Below are 23,508 nucleotides of genomic sequence, written 5' to 3'. Positions count from 1 at the left end.
TACGTGCAGGTAACACCCCTAGAAAATTTTCCATAACTGGTAAATAGGCTACACAATTGTGACTGGACAGAGATAACAAGTTGCACGGACGTAAACGATGCCTGGGAAAAAATCAAAACAATGTTCACTACCATCCTTGATAATATTGTACCAGTTAAAGAAGTTAGGATTAAACGAAGAACTGAACCCTGGATGATTACTGAGATATTAGATGATGTGAAATTCAGAGACCAGCTGCTAAAAAGATTTAAAGCAAACAGACAGGATATTGCAGCACTAAATGAATTCCAAAGGGTGAGGAACAGAGTGCAGCGATTTATAAAAGGAGCAAAGGCAAAGCACTATTGCTCAAAAATTGAAGAGTATAAGCATAACCCCAGAAAGCTCTGGCAACAACTAAAACAGTTGGGGTATAGTCATAAACCAGTAGATAGGTCTAACATAGTACTCACTATCGATAACGAGGTATGCCACGAAACATCTAAGGTGACAAATTGTTTCAATTCCTACTACACATCTGTTGCATCAACACTAGTAAGTAAACTACCAGCTGCATCAAATACCTTTAACACAGACTCTGATAAGTTTCAAACATACTATACCAATAAAGGGGTAACCCCAAACAGTTGTCAACTAGTAAGTGTATCTCATGACTTTATTCAAAAAGAACTAAGCAGGTTAAACCAACTAAGAGCATTGGCCAGGATAACATCCCGTCTAAGTTCCTAAAAGATGGTGCTTCTGAACTGTCAAACCCTATTGCTCACATAAATCTATCAATCACCGTACCGGACGGGTTCAAGGAGGCCAGAGTTACTCCTATCTTCAAGAAAAATAGTAGGTCTGATGTAAGCAACTATAGGCCTGTTAGTATACTCAGTATAATATTCAAAATTCTAGAGAGAGCGGTGTACTGTCAAGTAGTTAAGTACCTTAATGACAACAACATTTTCTATAGCTACCAATCGGGCTTTAGAAGACCTTATTCAACCGACACCTCCCTAATTAATCTGATGGATTACCTGGGAACTGAAATGTCAAAGGGGAACCTCATAGGTATGGTAACCTTAGACCTGCAAAAGGACTTCGATACTGTCAACCACCATATATTATGTAAGAAACTTCAAGCTATCGGTATAGGTTCTGAAGACTGGTTTAAGTCCTACCTTAGCAACAGGAGACAAATTGTCAAAATCAACAAAACGGATTCAGAACCCCTGCCGATAGCATGTGGAGTTCCCCAAGGTAGTATTCTGGGTCCCTTATTATTCTTATGCTATGTCAATGACATGCCTATCAGTGTCAAGTGCAAACTCCTACTGTATGCAGATGACAGCGCTCTGTTAGTGTCAGGTAAAGACCCAGAAGATATAGCTTGTTGAAAATACTGTACATTTTCCGGAAATACGGTAATTTATAGGTAAATAGATGGCCTATATTGTATTTAATAAAAATTTGTCATAAAAAATGGGAATTTTTCTGCGCTTGCGCAGAGAAGACACTCGCCATTTTGTTTGAATTGGACGCTGACGGTAGTGTAATATGGGAAGAGTTTTTCGTGCTCTAGAGGTTAAAATTGTGTTGACACCTCTCAAATAGGAGGCGAAATTGGTGGATGTGCATTCCTGCATAATTTGAGTATCAGGCGACAGGACAGGACAACTCCAGGAATCTCAGATAAGCTGTCTAATTTGTTTAAATTCTAGCCGGTAAATTTTTCATAAGTGTAGGCAAAAGGGGGGTCCTGTACATGACACATTAATCTCCAGTCAGATTGGTGAGTGATATTAAGATATTCTCTTTCTGTTATGTAATTGTGTATATCTATAATTGTTTTTTAATTTTAATATACAGTCCACAAATTTATATATTTACCAGCATTCCTGGTGTATATTTCATTGATAATTAATAGAAGCTGTATAGCCCTTGTGGCTTAGCGCTTCTTTTTGATATAATAATAATAATTAATAGATAAGAGATAGATCGACACCATGCCCAGCCCTTCTAGGGTAGGGTAGGTGCCTGAGCCCGAGCTTACAGCTCACAAGACTCTCATTCCCGTTAACCCCCTTGGGGCGGGGATGGCAGACCAGAAGGGACAGTTGGTCCCAAAGATGAGGAGGTATTTCTGCCTCTTCCCATGGGAGACTTCGGTCTCAGACACTCCTTAAAGAGGGAGCCAAGGCTGGGCCACCACTTGGAAAAGGCCTGGGCCGGGAAAATACCGGCGAATCTTTAATAATAATAATAATAGATAAGAAAAAAAAATAGGTCCAGAGCAACATGTGGATATGACAGTGGTAGGTATCGAAGGGGGACATTTTTTGCGACCTAGGTGTCCCAAATTCCTACTTGTCTATCTGATAAATAATAATTATCTTTGTTCATTTACTGTTATGTACATAATGATACATTCAGATAAATGTAATTTTCCACATAGCTAATGTATTATCACTGGAACTGGAGTCCTGCAGCAAATGGTTAGTAGACAAACTATCATTACACCTCTGGAAAACTGAAGTCATTCTCTTTGGCACGAAACATAAACTGAGAAGAGTAAATAATTTTAATGTCCAGTGTAATGGGGAGCCCATCACTTTGGTTTCGTCAGTAAAATATCTGGGAATCCCCTTTGACCCATGCATGTCAGGAGAATTCATAGGGAACAGTGTAGTAAAGAAAGCGAATGCAAGACTGAAGTTCCTCTATAGACAAGCACAGTGTCTACCTACTGAGGCTCGCAGGACCCTATGTCTAGCCCTTATACAGTGTCATATGGATTATGCTTGCTCTTCATGGTACTCTGCCTTGACAAAAAAAAAAACGAAAGATAGACTGCAAATCACCCAGAACAAAATTGTAAGATTCATCCTGGACCTGGGTCCAAGAGAGCATGTAGGCCAGAATGAATTACAGCAGTTGGATATGCTGAATATTGAAGGCAGAGTAAAACAACTGAAGCTAAATCATGTTTATAAAATTGCTCAGTGTCCAGAATATCTTACTGCCAATTTTGTCAAGGTTGGGAACCAAAGCAATCATAGTACTAGGTGGAGAGAGCACAACTTTGTAGTACCCACAGTCAGTGGCCTGGCTTCAAACACCTTTTATTGTACAGCAATAAAGGAATGGAACAGACTGCCTGCACATGTCAAAGCCAGTCATAGCATGAACCAGTTCAAGAATAGTGCCAAAAGGTGCTTAATGAATGTAGCTACAGAAAGGGAGGGGAATGATTTTTTATTTTTTAACTAACACACTGTAATTTTACCTTATTCTTAGTAATGACCCTTGTATTGCAGATAGTCTTAATGACCCTCGTGTAGTAGATAATCTTAATGGCCCTCGTGTAGTAGATAGTCTTAATGACCCTCGTGTAGTAGATAGTCTTTTTAGTATAATGATAAGATGTTATTTTCATATAGAATAATAAGAAAATATTATAACCTTTATATTATAATAATAAGGTAAAAGGACCCCAATGGAAATAAGTCACTCTGTCTGACTTCTTTGGGTTATCCCAGGTTCTCTACACATATGCTGCTATGTATGATAATCTATGTAACTGTATTTGTGTATACCTGAATAAACTTACTTACTTACTCACCTATAACCTCTAATAACCCAGCATCGAAACCCACTATTGTAAATACAAAATCTCAATGTACTATTTGCAAAGATATTAAATAAATAAATAACAGTGCCACGATCACAAGTGCAAAGAATATGATAGAATGGATAATGAGAACTTTCAGAACGAGAGATGCCAAGCCAATGATGATCCTTTTCAAATCACTTGTTCTCTCTTGGCTGAAATACTGCTGTACATTAACATCTCCATTCAAAGCAGGTGAAATTGCAGATCTAGATAATGTACAGAGATCCTTTACTGCACATATAAGTTCTGTCAAGCACCTTAACTACTGGGAACGCTTTGAAGCACTTGACTTGTACTCGTTGGAACGCAGGAGAGATATATATATATATATCATAATCTACACTTGGAAAATCCTGGAAGGAATGGTCCCAAATTTGCACACAGAAATCACTCCCTACGAAAGTAAAAGACTGGGCAGGCGATGCAAAATGCCCCCAATTAAAAGTAGGGGCGGGGCGCCATTGGTACACTAAGAGAAAACACCATAAGTGTCTGGGGCCCAAGACTGTTCAACAGCCTCCCACCAAGCATAAGAGAGAGCTGGACAGATACCTAAAGTCAGTGCCGGATCAGCCGGGCTGTGGTTCGCACGTTGGACTGCGTGCGGCCAGCAGTAACAGCCTGGTTGAACAGGCCCTGATTCACCGGGAGGCCTGGTCATGGACCGGCCCGCGGGGGCGTTGATCCCCGGAATAACCTCCAGGTAAGCCAAGAGTTGTTATCCAACCTCAGCACATTTCAAAACCCTGCCCTGTCGAAGGTATACTACCACCCTCCCAGGATGCCACCCACAACAGTGGATTAACACCCAGGTACCTACATACTCCTTTGTGAACAAGGGGTAAAATATGTATGTAAACATGCTCAACGTTTCCACCGTGCCGGGGATCGAACCATAGAGCCCTCAGTGAGCAGAGGGCGCTACCAACCGAACCACAGGACACCATAATTTCGAAGTATTCCTATTTTGCACATTTGTTTCAAGAATTTGATACTGATCGTAATACAAAGTAACCTTACCATCATTTGCCTTATCTGTGTTATGAACGTCATTGAACAAGTCCTCAGATATGTATGGACAACCCTCCGCCACATCCCACACAGCCTAATTTATTTCTATTGCCAGATAAATGGGATTCAAATTAAATGAAAGCGTGCCTGAATTCCAAAAGTTAATGTAAATCGTAGATGCTCCAGTGTCATGTGTCGCAACCTGACTGTTCTTCAGTGTAGATATCACAGTCGCTCGTTCAGCCTGTGTATCGTTTCCCTAGTAATAAGAATGCTGGCGTTTATTTACGTTCCTTCTCCAGGTAGGCCGCATTCTAAGTACGTTCCAACTCTGGGCATTGTAACACTAGTGTAAGGTAAAAACTAAAGGTGTCTAGACGTGAACAACAGAAACTCAACCAGAGTCACAAGCCAACTCCATCTTCACAGTTCTGACCTTAACCTCACACAGACTGGACCTCATGGTTGGGTGGCTGTTGCAACCCCTGAATGGGTTGCAATGATTATTATGTATATATATAATTATTACCTTTTCATTTAATTTTATATTGCTTATATTTGCGATAATAGCTAAATCGTGAATGTATTGCTTTATATTGTTATTTGACGTAGCTTCCTTTGTTAGGTAGGATGTAACATATTATGTGCTCAGGTCAAGTCTTGATTGTCTAACTACTGTAATTATCGCTCTTTGCTTGTTTCCCTGCCGGCTTCTTGTTGGGCAGCGACAGCAACCCACGGAGCTATCACGGGATCGAGGGGGGGTGTCCTCACCTCGCTTGAAGTATTCAGTCTGATCTAGACCCTCTTGGTGGTTGGACAAATTGTCTGTCTCATTATTCTTGTTCTGTAGAACTCTGTTCACAGAAATTGTATAGACTTAGTGATTTTCGACGTTGTACTGAGGTTGTGTGTCGCATAGACACTCTGAGCAACTCAGGTCCTGAGCTTTAGCTTCTCACCTAACTTGTACTGGTTTCTGTGTATTATCACAGTCGGGGATTTTCTTATGCTGAACTTAGATTCAGTAGTATGGGAGTTTTGTAACTTCTGTGGAGGATCTGCTGATGGTCCCTACTTAGTGTCGTTATATTATCTCCTTGTTCCTGATTCTGTGTTGCAGTTGCTTGTTATATTGCTATTGGGCTTAGCATTCTTTTTATTGTCCAAGCAGACTGTTCTGGTTGCCAGTTGGTCAAGAAGTTAGTTTATTTGAGGACTTTGTCAGTCACTTGTTTAAGTCTAGTCGAGTCTTGAGACATAACGAACTACTTAGAGCACTTACACACATACACACACACTTACTTGTACATATTTGTAATATCTTATTAAATGTTAATGTACCAGACGGTACTTAAGAATTATAAATGTGATATGTGCTTTCAGCACAATAATATTGTACTCAAGAGAAGTGATATTATTTTGATTACTGTGATTAATTTAATATAATTTAATTTGATAATATTCCTCTAGACTTAATAAATTTATTAAATTTTAATTTCTCTAGTTAGTAGCCTACCAGTTGTAATCCTGAAGCACTATTGAATCATACTGAATTCTTATGGATAATTGGACAAGGATACTGACTACTTGTTACGAAAACCCAGTAACAGGCTGGATGCTAGAAGGGCAGTCCTTTCTAGTGTTCACTGGAGATCTCTAAGCTTTTAGAATCGCGTTTTTTGTAACAGTGGCTAATTGGGCTTAAAGCCTATCAACTACTCATAGGGTCGTTATGGATGCATGTTACCTATTTACCACCAGTCAAGAATACTCTAATTTCCAAAATAGAGGTTAAAGTAAACTGTCAGGGTATATACACTGAGAGACGTACACCTCTCGGTGTATATACCCAGAGATGTACACCTCTAGGTGTATATACTAGTACACTGAACAACGTACACTTCTCGGTATATATACACTGACTTCATCCCCATAACATTCATACGGTTGTTCACACTCCAGTGTTACTACAATGTTTGCGTTAATAAGCAGTGTTAAATTAATGGTAAAGTTGTTTATTGTAACAAAGTTACGTTTAAAGTTGCATACTTTCTATTTTTTAATCTGTTGACTTTGTTTTAATTAGAAAATTTTTGTTGTGTGAAAACCAACTATTATTCTCAGAATAGCTGTAGTGTTAAACCCCAGTGTGTTAAGCTTCATGACGTTAAACCCCATTGTATTAAACCCCTGCATCACTACTACAGCACTGATGATGTGGTTTAACACTATATTTGTAAAAAATGCGTTGAAGATGTTTATGAGTGTTACATATTATATACATTCAGTGTGCGCGTACACACCTGTGAATAATACCACACTCAGTCTTCCTCCTCTAACATGTGTGAAAATAGGTACAACAAGTGGTGAATATACATACTATTGATGTTTTACCCCCTAGAGAGAGTGATAGAGAGAGAGATACAAAGAGATTACTTATCATTATCAGAAAGAAGAGAAGGGCTGCAATGAGAAGGGGTGTTACTTCTCGTTCACTCAGTATGTTTCACTTGATATTGTAGTTCAGAGCTTGTATACAAGCCACGTGAAAGAACACCTGTTACGTGGATTGCTATTAGCACAGCTGTGGATCCGTACTAGTCTCATCGCGTCTAGCACCCGCACCCCTAGCCTGTACTTCACCCTCTGCAATGTACATTAAGGTTAGTATGCAACACTAAATAACAGTTTGTGTGTTACATTAATAAGTCTTCTTGATTGCCCCTTGCTCTTAAAGACTGTTTTTCACCGTTACACTAATAAAAAGAACGATTTATTATCTAAGATAGGGATTAAGGTCCGTTTATGTACACTGAGAGCTATGCACTTCTTGGTGTAAATAAACCGATAAATATACAACTCTTAGTGTATATACCCGTCTTGTGGGTAGCCCTGCCACATCCATCTTGTGGGTAACAGTTCTCCAATGCAGTAGTCACCTCAGATCCATCCTCTGAGCAGTATTCACCTCTGATCCATCCTCCGAGCAGTATTCACCTCTGATCCATCCTCTAGTCATCCGACTAGACAAAACATGATGCTCAATGACGACAAATTTGAGTTGCTTCACTATGGAGAAATTGAAGAAACACACTTTTATTACAAGTAAACTACATTACCTTTGTAGAGCATAAAATTAATAAAAAACTGAATCCAAATTTGAACTTGGTATCTCAGCCGATCAGTATGAATGAGTCACATAAGTTATTGTATAAGAAATCTCATAAAGTTTTGCGCACCATGTCATATCGGACCCTCAAGGGAGGTTCCGTGATGCTGATGAGGGGCTCTTGATCTAGGGAATTGGATCTGTGTTCCAGTTCCCTGAGTTAAACCTGAATGCCTTCCATCCCCCCCAAAAGGAGCTGTATAATTCCTACTGATTTAGCGCTTCCCCATGATAATAATCCAGAGGTCAATGAACCCGTGGCCCAGTCCTTGACCAAGCCTCTCGGTGGATCAGGGCCTAATCAACCAGGCTGTTACTGCTGGCTGCACGTAGTCCAATATACGAACCGCTCACAACACTCTACTGGGATCTTTTCCGAAAACTTTTATCTTACCACTTACAAAGACTTTCACTCTTCAATAATAATAACAATCAAGTGAAAGCTTGGGAAAGTGAATACTGCCTCTCACACTATTACAATTCATTGATTATAGTTAAATATTTATTCACAATACACATATAACCCGCACATAGAAAAAAAAACTTTTGACGTTTCGGTCCGACCTGAATCATTAACAAGTCACACAGACGAGCGAAGGGAAAGGAGCCAGTATTCAAACGAGAAGGGAGGGGATGGGAGACAGGAGGTAGAAGGTATAAAATGGGGATTTTAATATAGGGTTGCTGAGAAAGATTTAATACTAAGATATCTGAGATGGAATATACCGAGTTACTTAAATATTTGACACGCGGAGAATGCAGTAAGCTGAATCAAATTAATACTTACTGACAATATAAAAGGGAGTCCCTGCTTCTACACACAGCTAATACACATCACTCGACAGTGCTCCTACTAATAGGAACCTCGCACCAGCGGAAGCACTGCGGCACCCTGCCTTCCAGCCTGGCTGCTAGTCCACAAGTTCTTATGTTAAAGGAGTGGACAGGTAATCCAGCGGAACACCTCGGTCAGATGACCAAAAGGTCCAGCTGCGCGGGTCATCATATGACTAAGACCAGCATCAGGAAACACTTGTCCTGTTTCTTATCAAACCTTAGCTAACCTACTTCCCGATGTCTCATGGGAAACCACGTCCTAGCTCACAGAGACGAGAATGTCGTCCAACACACGGGACGCCAAAGATTAAAACTCCTATCTTATTTCTCAGAGACAAAAATGAAGTCAAGGATTCTGTCTCACATTATCACAGTTGAAAGAAAAATTAGAATCTAGATAACTAGAATTTTCAAAACACGAGATGCCAAGGTAATGATGGTACTAATCAAACCACGGTACGGGGTGGGGTTTGAACTCGCGGATAGTGTCACTACGGTTTCGTGAGCCAAAATGAAGGTACTCTTCGAGGCACTTGTTCTGTCCAGGGATTAATAATGCTTCACAACAGCGCCATTCTTTAAGGTAGGTAACATTGCAGAGCTAATTTAGATTATAGAGAAAAGTCTTCACTGGATTGAAGTACCGTTTACGTGCAGCCAGAAGTAACAGCCTGGTTGATCATACCCTGATACACCATGAGGCCTGCTCTCAAATCGGGCTGCGGGGGCGTTGACCCCCGAAAGCCTCTCCAGGTAAACTTTTACACCACTTAAAACAAAGGAATATTTTATCGAGATTTAATTTACAGTTTACTACTACAACTACAACTATTACTACTCCTATTATTATTAATACAATTGTAACTACCACTACTTCTATGCTACATGACTCTTACGTGTTTGACAATTTCTCCGTGAAAATAAAGATATTAAACTGAAGAAAAGAAGAGAGGATGACAAAAAAACTTGTTGCAATACATTGACGCTCAGGGTAGCGTTTTATTAAGTCAATAATACAACTAATTGAATGTTTCTCTTCGCAGTGTAAGGTAGTGGGAGTGCTGGCAGCTGTAGCTGTGCTCTATCTTCTCTATGCTGACGTGACGCCTTCTTTCTTGGACTCAAGACTTATTATTAATTATGGAAATACTACTCTAAATTCAACGGAAACTGGTAAGATATATATATATATATATATATATATATATATATATATATATATATATATATATATATATATATATATATATATATATATATATATATATATATATATATAATATATATATATATATATATATATATATATATATATATATATATATATATATATATATATATATATATATATATATATATATATATATATATATATGCAAAACAACCACTCTGAAAGAATAGAAAAATTCCAAGCGCTTTCGTGACTACTCACATTATCAAGGAACTATGAAAGTAAAGCATCCAAGGAAGCTATATAAGGGGTCTGGCCAACACCTCACTATCAGATCCCACAACGGTTAAACACCTGACGCGCGCCGACCCAACTGGACAGGTCCTTTGCACAACCACCAACAAACTATTCTACCCAAGAAAATTTAAAAATTATTATTTGTCCACTGTATTATTAAATTCTTTCCAAATTCTATTAATTATAAATGGATCTAATTTATATAGCTGTATAGTCCTTGTAGCTTAGCGCTTCTTTTTTGATTATAATAATAATAATAATCTAATTTATATAAACCAAAGGAAATATTCATATTATTGTCAAAACTGCTTTTTATGAAACAAGATTCAATTATATTCCTGTCGACCATGGACTCGCTTGATACTACTTTCTCAACTTTTTGAAAATCAATTGGATGGTTAAAATCTCTTACATGAATAAATAGAGCATTGGAATCTTGTCCAGTTCTAATGCTATATTTATGTTGTTTTAATCTTAGTTCGAGATTTTTACCAGTTTGACCGTAATAAACTTTATCGCAAATTTTACAAGGAATCTTATAGACACATCCATCAGCATTTTGGGGGGAATTCTTTATCAAAAGTTTTTTTTACTGTGTCAAGATTTTTGAATACAACTTTAATATTAAAAGTCTTAAGAAGAGAAGGCATATCAACCAAGTTTTCATGGTAAGGGAGAACCAACATATTTTTAATTGAATAAGGCTGGTTGTCCCTTTTTGGATTGTAAAAAATATTTCTAGCAACTTTAAAAGATTTATCAATTACATTTCTTGGGTATTTTAAATCATTACCTATTTCATAAATTTTGGATATTTCCTCATCTATGAACTCAGGACTACAAATTCGTAAAGCTCTCAAAAACATTGATGAGAAAACAGAGTTTGACTCTATCTTGATGCGAGGAATAATAGTGGACATAGGAACAGTTAATTGTAGGTTTTCTGTAAATTTTAAATTTGAATTCATTATTACCCTTAATAATTAAAACATCTAGAAAAGGCAATGAGTTATTTTCTTCAAACTCAACAGTAAAGTTTATAGAATGGGCTAAGCTATGTAATTTTCCAAGGAAATGGTGTATATCTACATTTTTGGGCATAAGACACAAAATATCATCAACATATCTGAACCATTTAGCTCTATTAGGGAGGATTGTGTTAAGCAATCTTGTTTCAAAAAATTCCATGTATAGGTTACTAAGAACAGGTGAAAGAGGATTTCCCATTCCTGAGTTCATAGATGAGGAAATATCCAAAATTTATTAAATAGGTAATGATTTAAAATATCCAAGAAATGTAATTGATAAATCTTTTAAAGTTGCTAGAAATACTTTTTACAATCCAAAAAGGGACAACCAGCCTTATTCAACTAAAAATATGTTGGTTCTCCCTTACCATGAAAACATGGTTGATATGCCTTCTCTTCTTAAGACTTTTAATAAGAACATAAGAATGGAGGAACACTGCAGAAGGCCTACTGGCCCATGTATTCAAAAATCTTGATACAGTAAAAAAAACTTTTGATAAAGAATTCCCCCCAAAATGCTGATGGATGTGTCTATAAGATTCCTTGTAAAATTTGCGATAAAGTTTATTGCGGTCAAACTGGTAAAAATCTCGAACTAAGATTAAAACAACATAAATATAGCATTAGAACTGGACAAGATTCCAATGCTCTATTTATTCATGTAAGAGATTTTAACCATCCAATTGATTTTCAAAAAGTTGAGAAAGTAGTATCAAGCAAGTCCATGGTCGACAGGAATATAATTGAATCTTGTTTCATAAAAAGCAGTTTTGACAATAATATGAATATTTCCTTTGGTTTATATAAATTAGATCCATTTATAATTAATAGAATTTGGAAAGAATTTAATAATACACTGGACAAATAATAATTTTTAAATTTTCTTGGGTAGAATAGTTTGTGGGTGAGTTGTGCAAAGGACCTGTCCAGTTGGGTCGGCGTGCATCAGGTGTTTAACCGTTGTGGGATCTGATAGTGAGGTGTTGGCCAGACCCCTTATATAGCTTCCTTGGATGCTTTACTTTCATAGTTCCTTGATAATGTGAGTAGTCAAGAAAGCGCTTGGAATTTCTCTATTCTTTCAGAGTGGTTGTTTTGCGTATTCTGAAATCACCTGTTTACTGTGATCTTACTGCATATATATATATATATATATATATATATATATATATATATATATATATATATATATATATAAGGGGGTAGGAGAGTTTCAGTGGGGGGAAATAAATGGGATTAAATCTGGAGTATCTGAGAGAGTTAGAGCAAAGGAAGGGGTAGCAGTAATGTTAAATGATCAGTTATGGAAGGAGAAAAGAGAATATGAATGTGTAAATTCAAGAATTATGTGGATTAAAGTAAAGGTTGGATGCGAGAAGTGGGTCATAATAAGCGTGTATGCACCTGGAGAAGAGAGGAATGCAGAGGAGAGAGAGAGATTTTGGGAGATGTTAAGTGAATGTATAGGAGCCTTTGAACCAAGTGAGAGAGTAATTGTGGTAGGGGACTTGAATGCTAAAGTAGGAGAAACTTTTAGAGAGGGTGTGGTAGGTAAGTTTGGGGTGCCAGGTGTAAATGATAATGGGAGCCCTTTGATTGAACTTTGTATAGAAAGGGGTTTAGTTATAGGTAATACATATTTTAAGAAAAAGAGGATAAATAAGTATACACGATATGATGTAGGGCGAAATGACAGTAGTTTGTTGGATTATGTATTGGTAGATAAAAGACTGTTGAGTAGACTTCAGGATGTACATGTTTATAGAGGGGCCACAGATATATCAGATCACTTTCTAGTTGTAGCTACACTGAGAGTAAAAGGTAGATGGGATACAAGGAGAATAGAAGCATCAGGGAAGAGAGAGGTGAAGGTTTATAAACTAAAAGAGGAGGCAGTTAGGGTAAGATATAAACAGCTATTGGAGGATAGATGGGCTAATGAGAGCATAGGCAATGGGGTCGAAGAGGTATGGGGTAGGTTTAAAAATGTAGTGTTAGAGTGTTCAGCAGAAGTTTGTGGTTACAGGAAAGTGGGTGCAGGAGGGAAGAGGAGCGATTGGTGGAATGATGATGTAAAGAGAGTAGTAAGGGAGAAAAAGTTAGCATATGAGAAGTTTTTACAAAGTAGAAGTGATGCAAGGAGGGAAGAGTATATGGAGAAAAAGAGAGAAGTTAAGAGAGTGGTGAAGCAATGTAAAAAGAGAGCAAATGAGAGAGTGGGTGAGATGTTATCAACAAATTTTGTTGAAAATAAGAAAAAGTTTTGGAGTGAGATTAACAAGTTAAGAAAGCCTAGAGAACAAATGGATTTGTCAGTTAAAAATAGGAGAGGAGAGTTATTAAATGGAGAGTTAGAGGTATTGGGAAGATGGAAGGAATATTTTGAGGAATTGTTAAATGTTGATGAAGATAGGGAAGCTGTGATTTCGTGTATAGGGCAAGGAGGAATAACATCTTGTAGGAGTGAGGAAGAGCCAGTTGTGAGTGTGGGGGAAGTTCGTGAGGCAGTAGGTAAAATGAAAGGGGGTAAGGCAGCCGGGATTGATGGGATAAAGATAGAAATGTTAAAAGCAGGTGGGGATATAGTTTTGGAGTGGTTGGTGCAATTATTTAATAAATGTATGGAAGAGGGTAAGGTACCTAGGGATTGGCAGAGAGCATGCATAGTTCCTTTGTATAAAGGCAAAGGGGATAAAAGAGAGTGCAAAAATTATAGGGGGATAAGTCTGTTGAGTGTACCTGGTAAAGTGTATGGTAGAGTTATAATTGAAAGAATTAAGAGTAAGACGGAGAATAGGATAGCAGATGAACAAGGAGGCTTTAGGAAAGGTAGGGGGTGTGTGGACCAGGTGTTTACAGTGAAACATATAAGTGAACAGTATTTAGATAAGGCTAAAGATGTCTTTGTGGCATTTATGGATTTGGAAAAGGCGTATGACAGGGTAGATAGGGGGGCAATGTGGCAGATGTTGCAAGTGTATGGTGTAGGAGGTAGGTTACTGAAAGCAGTGAAGAGTTTTTACGAAGATAGTGAGGCTCAAGTTAGAGTATGTAGGAAAGAGGGAAATTTTTTCCCAGTAAAAGTAGGCCTTAGACAAGGATGTGTGATGTCACCGTGGTTGTTTAATATATTTATAGATGGGGTTGTAAGAGAAGTAAATGCGAGGGTCTTGGCAAGAGGCGTGGAGTTAAAAGATAAAGAATCACACACAAAGTGGGAGTTGTCACAGCTGCTCTTTGCTGATGACACTGTGCTCTTGGGAGATTCTGAAGAGAAGTTGCAGAGATTGGTGGATGAATTTGGTAGGGTGTGCAAAAGAAGAAAATTAAAGGTGAATACAGGAAAGAGTAAGGTTATGAGGATAACAAAAAGATTAGGTGATGAAAGATTGAATATCAGATTGGAGGGAGAGAGTATGGAGGATGTGAACGTATTCAGATATTTGGGAGTGGACGTGTCAGCGGATGGGTCTATGAAAGATGAGGTGAATCATAGAATTGATGAGGGAAAAAGAGTGAGTGGTGCACTTAGGAGTCTGTGGAGACAAAGAACTTTGTCCTTGGAGGCAAAGAGGGGAATGTATGAGAGTATAGTTTTACCAACGCTCTTATATGGGTGTGAAGCGTGGGTGATGAATGTAGCAGCGAGGAGAAGGCTGGAGGCAGTGGAGATGTCATGTCTGAGGGCAATGTGTGGTGTGAATATAATGCAGAGAATTCGTAGTTTGGAAGTTAGGAGGAGGTGCGGGATTACCAAAACTGTTGTCCAGAGGGCTGAGGAAGGGTTGTTGAGGTGGTTCGGACATGTAGAGAGAATGGAGCGAAACAGAATGACTTCAAGAGTGTATCAGTCTGTAGTGGAAGGAAGGCGGGGTAGGGGTCGGCCTAGGAAGGGTTGGAGGGAGGGGGCAAAGGAGGTTTTGTGTGCGAGGGGCTTGGACTTCCAGCAGGCATGCGTGAGCGTGTTTGATAGGAGTGAATGGAGACAAATGGTTTTTAATACTTGACGTGCTGTTGGAGTGTGAGCAAAGTAACATTTATGAAGGGATTCAGGGAAACCGGCAGGCCGGACTTGAGTCCTGGAGATGGGAAGTACAGTGCCTGCACTCTGAAGGAGGGGTGTTAATGTTGCAGTTTAAAAACTGTAGTGTAAAGCACCCTTCTGGCAAGACAGTGATGGAGTGAATGATGGTGAAAGTTTTTCTTTTTCGGGCCACCCTGCCTTGGTGGGAATCGGCCGGTGTGATAATAAAAAAAAATAAATAATAAATAATATATATATATATATATATATATATATATATATATATAATGATATATATTGATAATGATATATATAATGATATATATTGATAATGTGAGTAGTCACGAAAGCGCTTGGAATTTCTCTATTCTTTCAGAGTGGTTGTTTTGCATATTCTGAAATCACCTGTTTACTGTGATCTTATTGCATATATATATATATATATATATATATATATATATATACATATATATATAAATATATATATATATATATATATATATATATATATATATATATATATATTGGTAGTAGGTTGGTAGACAGCAACCACCCAGGGAAGTACTACCGTCCTGCCAGATGACTGTGAAACAAAAACCTGTAACTGTTTTGCATGATGGTAGGATTGCTGGTTTCTTTTTCTGTCTCATAAACACGCTAAGATAACAGGGATATCTTGCTACTCCTACTTACACTTTGGTCACACTTCACAGACACGCACATGCATATATATATATACATACATCTAGGTTTTTCTCCTTTTTCTAAATAGCTCTTGTTCTTTTTTATTTCTTCTATTGTCCATGGGGAAGTGGAAAAGAATCTTTCCTCCGTAAGCCATGCGTGTCGTATGAGGCGACTAAAATGCCGGGAGCAATGGGCTAGTAACCCCTTCTCCTGTATACAATTACTAAAAAAGAGAAGAAGAAAAACTTTATAAAACTGGGTTGCTTAAATGTGCGTGGATGTAGTGCGGATGACAAGAAACAGATGATTGCTGATGTTATGAATGAAAAGAAGTTGGATGTCCTGGCCCTAAGCGAAACAAAGCTGAAGGGGGTAGGAGAGTTTCAGTGGGGGGAAATAAATGGGATTAAATCTGGAGTATCTGAGAGAGTTAGAGCAAAGGAAGGGGTAGCAGTAATGTTAAATGATCAGTTATGGAAGGAGAAAAGAGAATATGAATGTGTAAATTCAAGAATTATGTGGATTAAAGTCAAGGTTGGATGCGAGAAGTGGGTCATAATAAGCGTGTATGCACCTGGAGAAGAGAGGAATGCAGAGGAGAGAGAGAGATTTTGGGAGATGTTAAGTGAATGTATAGGAGCCTTTGAACCAAGTGAGAGAGTAATTGTGGTAGGGGACTTGAATGCTAAAGTAGGAGAAACTTTTAGAGAGGGTGTGGTAGGTAAGTTTGGGGTGCCAGGTGTAAATGATAATGGGAGCCCTTTGATTGAACTTTGTATAGAAAGGGGTTTAGTTATAGGTAATACATATTTTAAGAAAAAGAGGATAAATAAGTATACACGATATGATGTAGGGCGAAATGACAGTAGTTTGTTGGATTATGTATTGGTAGATAAAAGACTGTTGAGTAGACTTCAGGATGTACATGTTTATAGAGGGGCCACAGATATATCAGATCACTTTCTAGTTGTAGCTACACTGAGAGTAAAAGGTAGATGGGATACAAGGAGAATAGAAGCATCAGGGAAGAGAGAGGTGAAGGTTTATAAACTAAAAGAGGAGGCAGTTAGGGTAAGATATAAACAGCTATTGGAGGATAGATGGGCTAATGAGAGCATAGGCAATGGGGTCGAAGAGGTATGGGGTAGGTTTAAAAATGTAGTGTTAGAGTGTTCAGCAGAAGTTTGTGGTTACAGGAAAGTGGGTGCAGGAGGGAAGAGGAGCGATTGGTGGAATGATGATGTAAAGAGAGTAGTAAGGGAGAAAAAGTTAGCATATGAGAAGTTTTTACAAAGTAGAAGTGATGCAAGGAGGGAAGAGTATATGGAGAAAAAGAGAGAAGTTAAGAGAGTGGTGAAGCAATGTAAAAAGAGAGCAAATGAGAGAGTGGGTGAGATGTTATCAACAAATTTTGTTGAAAATAAGAAAAAGTTTTGGAGTGAGATTAACAAGTTAAGAAAGCCTAGAGAACAAATGGATTTGTCAGTTAAAAATAGGAGAGGAGAGTTATTAAATGGAGAGTTAGAGGTATTGGGAAGATGGAAGGAATATTTTGAGGAATTGTTAAATGTTGATGAAGATAGGGAAGCTGTGATTTCGTGTATAGGGCAAGGAGGAATAACATCTTGTAGGAGTGAGGAAGAGCCAGTTGTGAGTGTGGGGGAAGTTCGTGAGGCAGTAGGCAAAATGAAAGGGGGTAAGGCAGCCGGGATTGATGGGATAAAGATAGAAATGTTAAAAGCAGGTGGGGATATAGTTTTGGAGTGGTTGGTGCAATTATTTAATAAATGTATGGAAGAGGGTAAGGTACCTAGGGATTGGCAGAGAGCATGCATAGTTCCTTTGTATAAAGGCAAAGGGGATAAAAGAGAGTGCAAAAATTATAGGGGGATAAGTCTGTTGAGTGTACCTGGTAAAGTGTATGGTAGAGTTATAATTGAAAGAATTAAGAGTAAGACGGAGAATAGGATAGCAGATGAACAAGGAGGCTTTAGGAAAGGTAGGGGGTGTGTGGACCAGGTGTTTACAGTGAAACATATAAGTGAACAGTATTTAGATAAGGCTAAAGTGGTCTTTGTGGCATTTATGGATTTGGAAAAGGCATATGACAGGGTGGATAGGGGGGCAATGTGGCAGATGTTGCAGGTGTATGGTGTAGGAGGTAGGTTACTGAAAGCAGTGAAGAGTTTTTACGAGGATAGTGAGGCTCAAGTTAGAGTATGTAGGAAAGAAGGAATTTTTTTCCCAGTAAAAGTAGGCCTTAGACAAGGATGTGTGATGTCACCGTGGTTGTTTAATATATTTATAGATGGGGTTGTAAGAGAAGTAAATGCGAGGGTCTTGGCAAGAGGCGTGGAGTTAAAAGATAAAGAATCACACACAAAGTGGGAGTTGTCACAGCTGCTCTTTGCTGATGACACTGTGCTCTTGGGAGATTCTGAAGAGAAGTTGCAGAGATTGGTGGATGAATTTGGTAGGGTGTGCAAAAGAAGAAAATTAAAGGTGAATACAGGAAAGAGTAAGGTTATGAGGATAACAAAAAGATTAGGTGATGAAAGATTGAATATCAGATTGGAGGGAGAGAGTATGGAGGAGGTGAATGTATTCAGATATTTGGGAGTGGACGTGTCAGCGGATGGGTCTATGAAAGATGAGGTGAATCATAGAATTGATGAGGGAAAAAGAGTGAGTGGTGCACTTAGGAGTCTGTGGAGACAAAGAACTTTGTCCTTGGAGGCAAAGAGGGGAATGTATGAGAGTATAGTTTTACCAACGCTCTTATATGGGTGTGAAGCGTGGGTGATGAATGTTGCAGCGAGGAGAAGGCTGGAGGCAGTGGAGATGTCATGTCTGAGGGCAATGTGTGGTGTGAATATAATGCAGAGAATTCGTAGTTTGGAAGTTAGGAGGAGGTGCGGGATTACCAAAACTGTTGTCCAGAGGGCTGAGGAAGGGTTGTTGAGGTGGTTCGGACATGTAGAGAGAATGGAGCGAAACAGAATGACTTCAAGAGTGTATCAGTCTGTAGTGGAAGGAAGGCGGGGTAGGGGTCGGCCTAGGAAGGGTTGGAGGGAGGGGGTAAAGGAGGTTTTGTGTGCGAGGGGCTTGGACTTCCAGCAGGCATGCGTGAGCGTGTTTGATAGGAGTGAATGGAGACAAATGGTTTTTAATACTTGACGTGCTGTTGGAGTGTGAGCAAGGTAACATTTATGAAGGGATTCAGGGAAACCGGCAGGCCGGACTTGAGTCCTGGAGATGGGAAGTACAGTGCCTGCACTCTGAAGGAGGGGTGTTAATGTTGCAGTTTAAAAACTGTAGTGTAAAGCACCCTTCTGGCAAGACAGTGATGGAGTGAATGATGGTGAAAGTTTTTCTTTTTCGGGCCACCCTGCCTTGGTGGGAATCGGCCGGTGTGATAATAAAATAAAAATAAAATATATATATATATATATATATATATATATATCCTAGGTAGTAGGTTGGTAGACAGCAACCGCCCAGGGAGGTACTACCGTCCTGCCAAGTGAGTGTAAAACGAAAGCCTGTAATTGTTTTGCATGATGGTAGGATTGCTGGTGTCTTTTGTCTGTCTCATAAACACGCAAGATTTCAGGTATGTCTTGGTACTTCTACTTACACTTAGGTCACACTACACAAACATGTACAAGCATATATATACACACCCCTCTTGTTTTTCTGCTATTTCCTTTCCAGTTCTTGTTCTTGTTTATTTCCTCTTACCTCCATGGGGAAGTGGAACAGAATTCTTCCTCCGTAAGCCATGCGTGTTGTAAGAGGCGACTAAAATGCCAGGGGCAAGGGGCTAGTAACCCCTTCTCCTGTATATATTACTAAATGTAAAAGGAGAAACTTTCGTTTTTCCTTTTGGGCCACCCTGCCTTGGTGGGATACGGCCGATGTGTTGAAAGAAAGAAATATATATATATATATATATATATATATATATATATATATATATATATATATATATATATATATATATATATATATATATATATGCAAAACAACCACTCTGAAAGAATAGAGAAATTCCAAGCGCTTTCGTGATTACTCACATTATCATAGTTCCTTGATAATGTGAGTAGTCACGAAAGCGCTTGGAGTTTCTCTATTCTTTCAGAGTGGTTGTTTTGCATATTCTAAAATCACCTGTTTACTGTGATCTTATTGCATGTATATATATCTATATATATATATATATATATATATATATATCTATATATATATATATATATATATATATATATATATATATATATATATATATGTCGTGCTGAATATGTAAAACTGGTCAATTAGCAAGAACTCATTTAAAATTAAATCCTTTTTAAAATTTTCTCTTGTACGTTTAGAGATATATTTTTTTCATTAATGTTGATGTAAAAATTTATAATTTTCCACCAAAAGGAACTTAAAGAACTTACCTAACCTTATTATAATAAGCTCATTTTATTTTAGCCTAACCTAACTAAATATATTTTAGATTTGTTTACAATAATTTAATACTAAACAAACACAGTGAAATATATTTTTTTCGTTAGGTTCAGAATGATTTTGGCGAAATTATTGCATACACAAATTTTCACTTGTCCTATATGGCAAGATGAGCGTTGCTATTTAAGCCAAGATGGCAAGTTGTGCCTGATCGACACCATGCCCTTCTAGGGCAGGGTAGGTGCCTGAGCCGGAGCTTTTAGCTCATAAGACTGTCATTCCCATTTGCCCCCTTGGGGCGGGGATGCCAGACCAGAGAGGCCTAGCTTGTGGCTAGGCCTGGGGACAGTTGGTCCCAAAGATGAGGAGGTACTTGTGCCTCCTCCCATGGGAGACTTAGGTCTCAGACACTCCCTCAAGAGGGAGGCAAGGCCGGGCCACCACTTGGAAAAGGCCCGGGCCGGGAGAATGCCGGCGAATCTTTAATAATAATAATAATAAGTTGTGCCTATTCGGCACGACATATTTATATCTATATATATATATATATATATATATATATATATATATATATATATATATATATATATATATATATATATATATATATATATATATATATCTCGTGCCGAATATGTAAAACTGATCAATTAGCAAGAACTCATTTAAAATTAAGTCCTTTCTAAAATTTTTTCTTATACGTTTAAAGATATATTTTTTCCATTAATGTTAATGTAAAAAAAATTAATTTTGCTCCTAAAGAATCTTAGAAATCTTACCTAACCTTATTATAACAAGAAAATTTATTTTAGCCTAACCCAACTAAATATGTTTTAGATTTGTTTACAATAATTTAATACTAGAGAAGCACAGTGGAATATATTTTTTTCGTTAGGTTCAGAATGATTTTGGCGAAATTATTGCATACACAAATTTTCACTAGTCCTATATGGCAAGATGAGCGTTGCTATTTAAGCCAAGATCGCAAGTTCTGCCTATTCGGCATGACATATATATATATATATATATATATATATATATATATATATATATATATATATATATATATATATATATATATATATATATATATATATATATATATATATATATATGGAAAACAACCACTCTGAAAAAAATAGAGAAATTCCAAGCGCTTTCGTGACTACTCACATTATCAAGGAACTATGAAAGTAAAGCATACAAGCAAGCTATATAAGGGGTCAGGCCAGCACCTCACTATCAGATCCCACAACGGTTAAACACCTGACGCGCGCCGACCCAACTTGGATAGGTCCTTTGCACAACTCACCCCACAAACTATTCTACCCAAGAAAATTTAAAAATTATTTGTCCAGTGTATTATTAAATTCTTCCCAAATTCTATTATAATTATAAATGGATCTAATTTATATAAACCAAAGGAAATATTCATATTATTGTCAAAACTGCTTTTTATGAAACAAAATTCAATTATATTCCTGTCGACCATGGACTTGCTTGATATATAAATTAGATCCATTTATAATTAATAGAATTTGGGAAGAATTTAATAATACATAAGAACATAAGAACATAAGAAAGGAGGAACACTGCAGGAGGCCTGCTGGCCCATACTAGGCAGGTCTTTTACAATTCATCCCACTAACAAAACATTTGCCCTACCCAATTTTCAATGCCACCCAAGAAATAAGCTCTGATGTGAAAGTCCCACTCAAATCCAACCCATCCCACTCATGTACTTATCCAACCTAGATTTGAAACTACCCAAAGTCCCAGCCTCAATAACCCAACTAGGTAGACTGTTCCACTCATCAACTACCCTATTTCCAAACCAATACTTTCCGATGTCCTTTCTAAATCTAAACTTATCTAATTTAAATCCATTACTGCGCGTTCTCTCTTGGAGAGACATCCTCAAGACCTTATTAATATCCCCTTTATTAATACCTATCTTCCACTTATACACTTCGATCAGGTCTCCCCTCATTCTTCGTCTAACAAGTGAATGTAACTTTAGAGTCTTCAATCTTTCTTCATAAGGAAGATTTCTGATGCTATGTATTAATTTAGTCATCCTACGCTGAATGTTTTCTAACGAATTTATGTCCATTTTGTAATATGGAGACCAGAATTGAGCTGCATAATTAAGGTGAGGCCTTACTAATGATGTATAAAGCTGCAGTATGACCTCTGGACTTCTGTTGCTTACACTTCTTGATATAAATCCCAGTAATCTATTTGCCTTATTACGTACGCTTAGGCATTGCTGTCTTTGTTTAAGGTTGCTGCTCACCATAACCCCCAAGTCCTTTTCGCAATCTGTATGGCTAAGTTCTACATCATTTAATTTATAAGTACTAGGGTTATGGACACTCCCAAGCTTCAGAACCTTGCACTTATCTACATTGAACTGCATCTGCCACTTTTCTGACCAAGAATAGAGTTTGTTTAAATCCTCCTGAAGTTCCCTAACATCTACGTTTGAATCAATTATCCTACCTATCTTTGTGTCATCGGCGAATTTGCTCATATCACTAGTAATTCCCTCATCAAGATCATTGATATATATTATAAATAACAACGGGCCCAAGACTGATCCCTGTGGAACGCCACTTGTTACAGATCCCCACTCGGATTTAACCCCATTTATGGACACTCTCTGCTTCCTGTCAGTGAGCCATGACTCGATCCACGAGAGCACTTTTCCCCCAATGCCATGAGCTGCCACTTTCTTTAACAGTCTATGGTGCGGAACTCTATCAAAAGCCTTACTAAAATCTAAATAAATAATATCAAATTCTTTATTGTGGTCAACAGCCTCAAAAGCTTTACTGAAGAAAGTTAATAAATTAGTTAGACAAGACCGGCCTCTTGTGAATCCATGCTGAGTATCATTAATCAAGCTATGCTTATCGAGATGGCTTCTTATAATCTCAGCTATAATTGACTCTAGTAATTTGCCTACAATTGAGGTCAGGCTTATTGGGCGGTAATTTGACGGTAACGACTTGTCCCCTGTTTTAAAAATAGGAATTACATTAGCCATCTTCCACATATCAGACACTACACCTGTTTGAAGAGATAAATTAAAAATATTAGTTAATGGTTCACAGAGTTCCATTTTGCATTCCTTAAGAACCCTTGAAAAAACCTCATCAGGACCCG

The 23,508-nt window shown here is 37.9% G+C and overlaps 1 protein-coding gene across 6 annotated transcripts in view; it reads left to right on the top strand.

Moving 5' to 3' along the window:
• The first annotated feature begins 1,502 nt into the window (after positions 1-1,502).
• The window catches only part of LOC128698005 (alpha-(1,3)-fucosyltransferase C-like), a 62,438-nt gene continuing 40,432 nt past the window's right edge, over positions 1,503-23,508 (top strand). Inside the window, exons 1-3 of one of the 6 annotated variants that reach the window (XM_070097524.1) lie at positions 1,503-1,777; positions 7,195-7,335; positions 9,722-9,851. In XM_070097524.1, the coding sequence (XP_069953625.1) occupies positions 7,324-7,335; positions 9,722-9,851 (142 nt within the window). In that variant the 5' untranslated portion in view covers positions 1,503-1,777; positions 7,195-7,323. Of the gene's footprint in view, positions 1,778-7,073; positions 7,336-9,721; positions 9,852-23,508 lie in introns of all 6 variants that reach the window. The other 5 variants (XM_070097521.1, XM_070097522.1, XM_070097523.1 and 2 more) reach the window with 5 other exon arrangements.

This window comes from Cherax quadricarinatus, chromosome 58 (assembly GCF_038502225.1).
Source record: "Cherax quadricarinatus isolate ZL_2023a chromosome 58, ASM3850222v1, whole genome shotgun sequence".
NCBI lineage: Eukaryota > Metazoa > Arthropoda > Malacostraca > Decapoda > Parastacidae > Cherax > Cherax quadricarinatus.
Note: the sequence above shows the minus strand (reverse complement) of the source record. Positions and strands in the feature narration are given on the sequence as shown.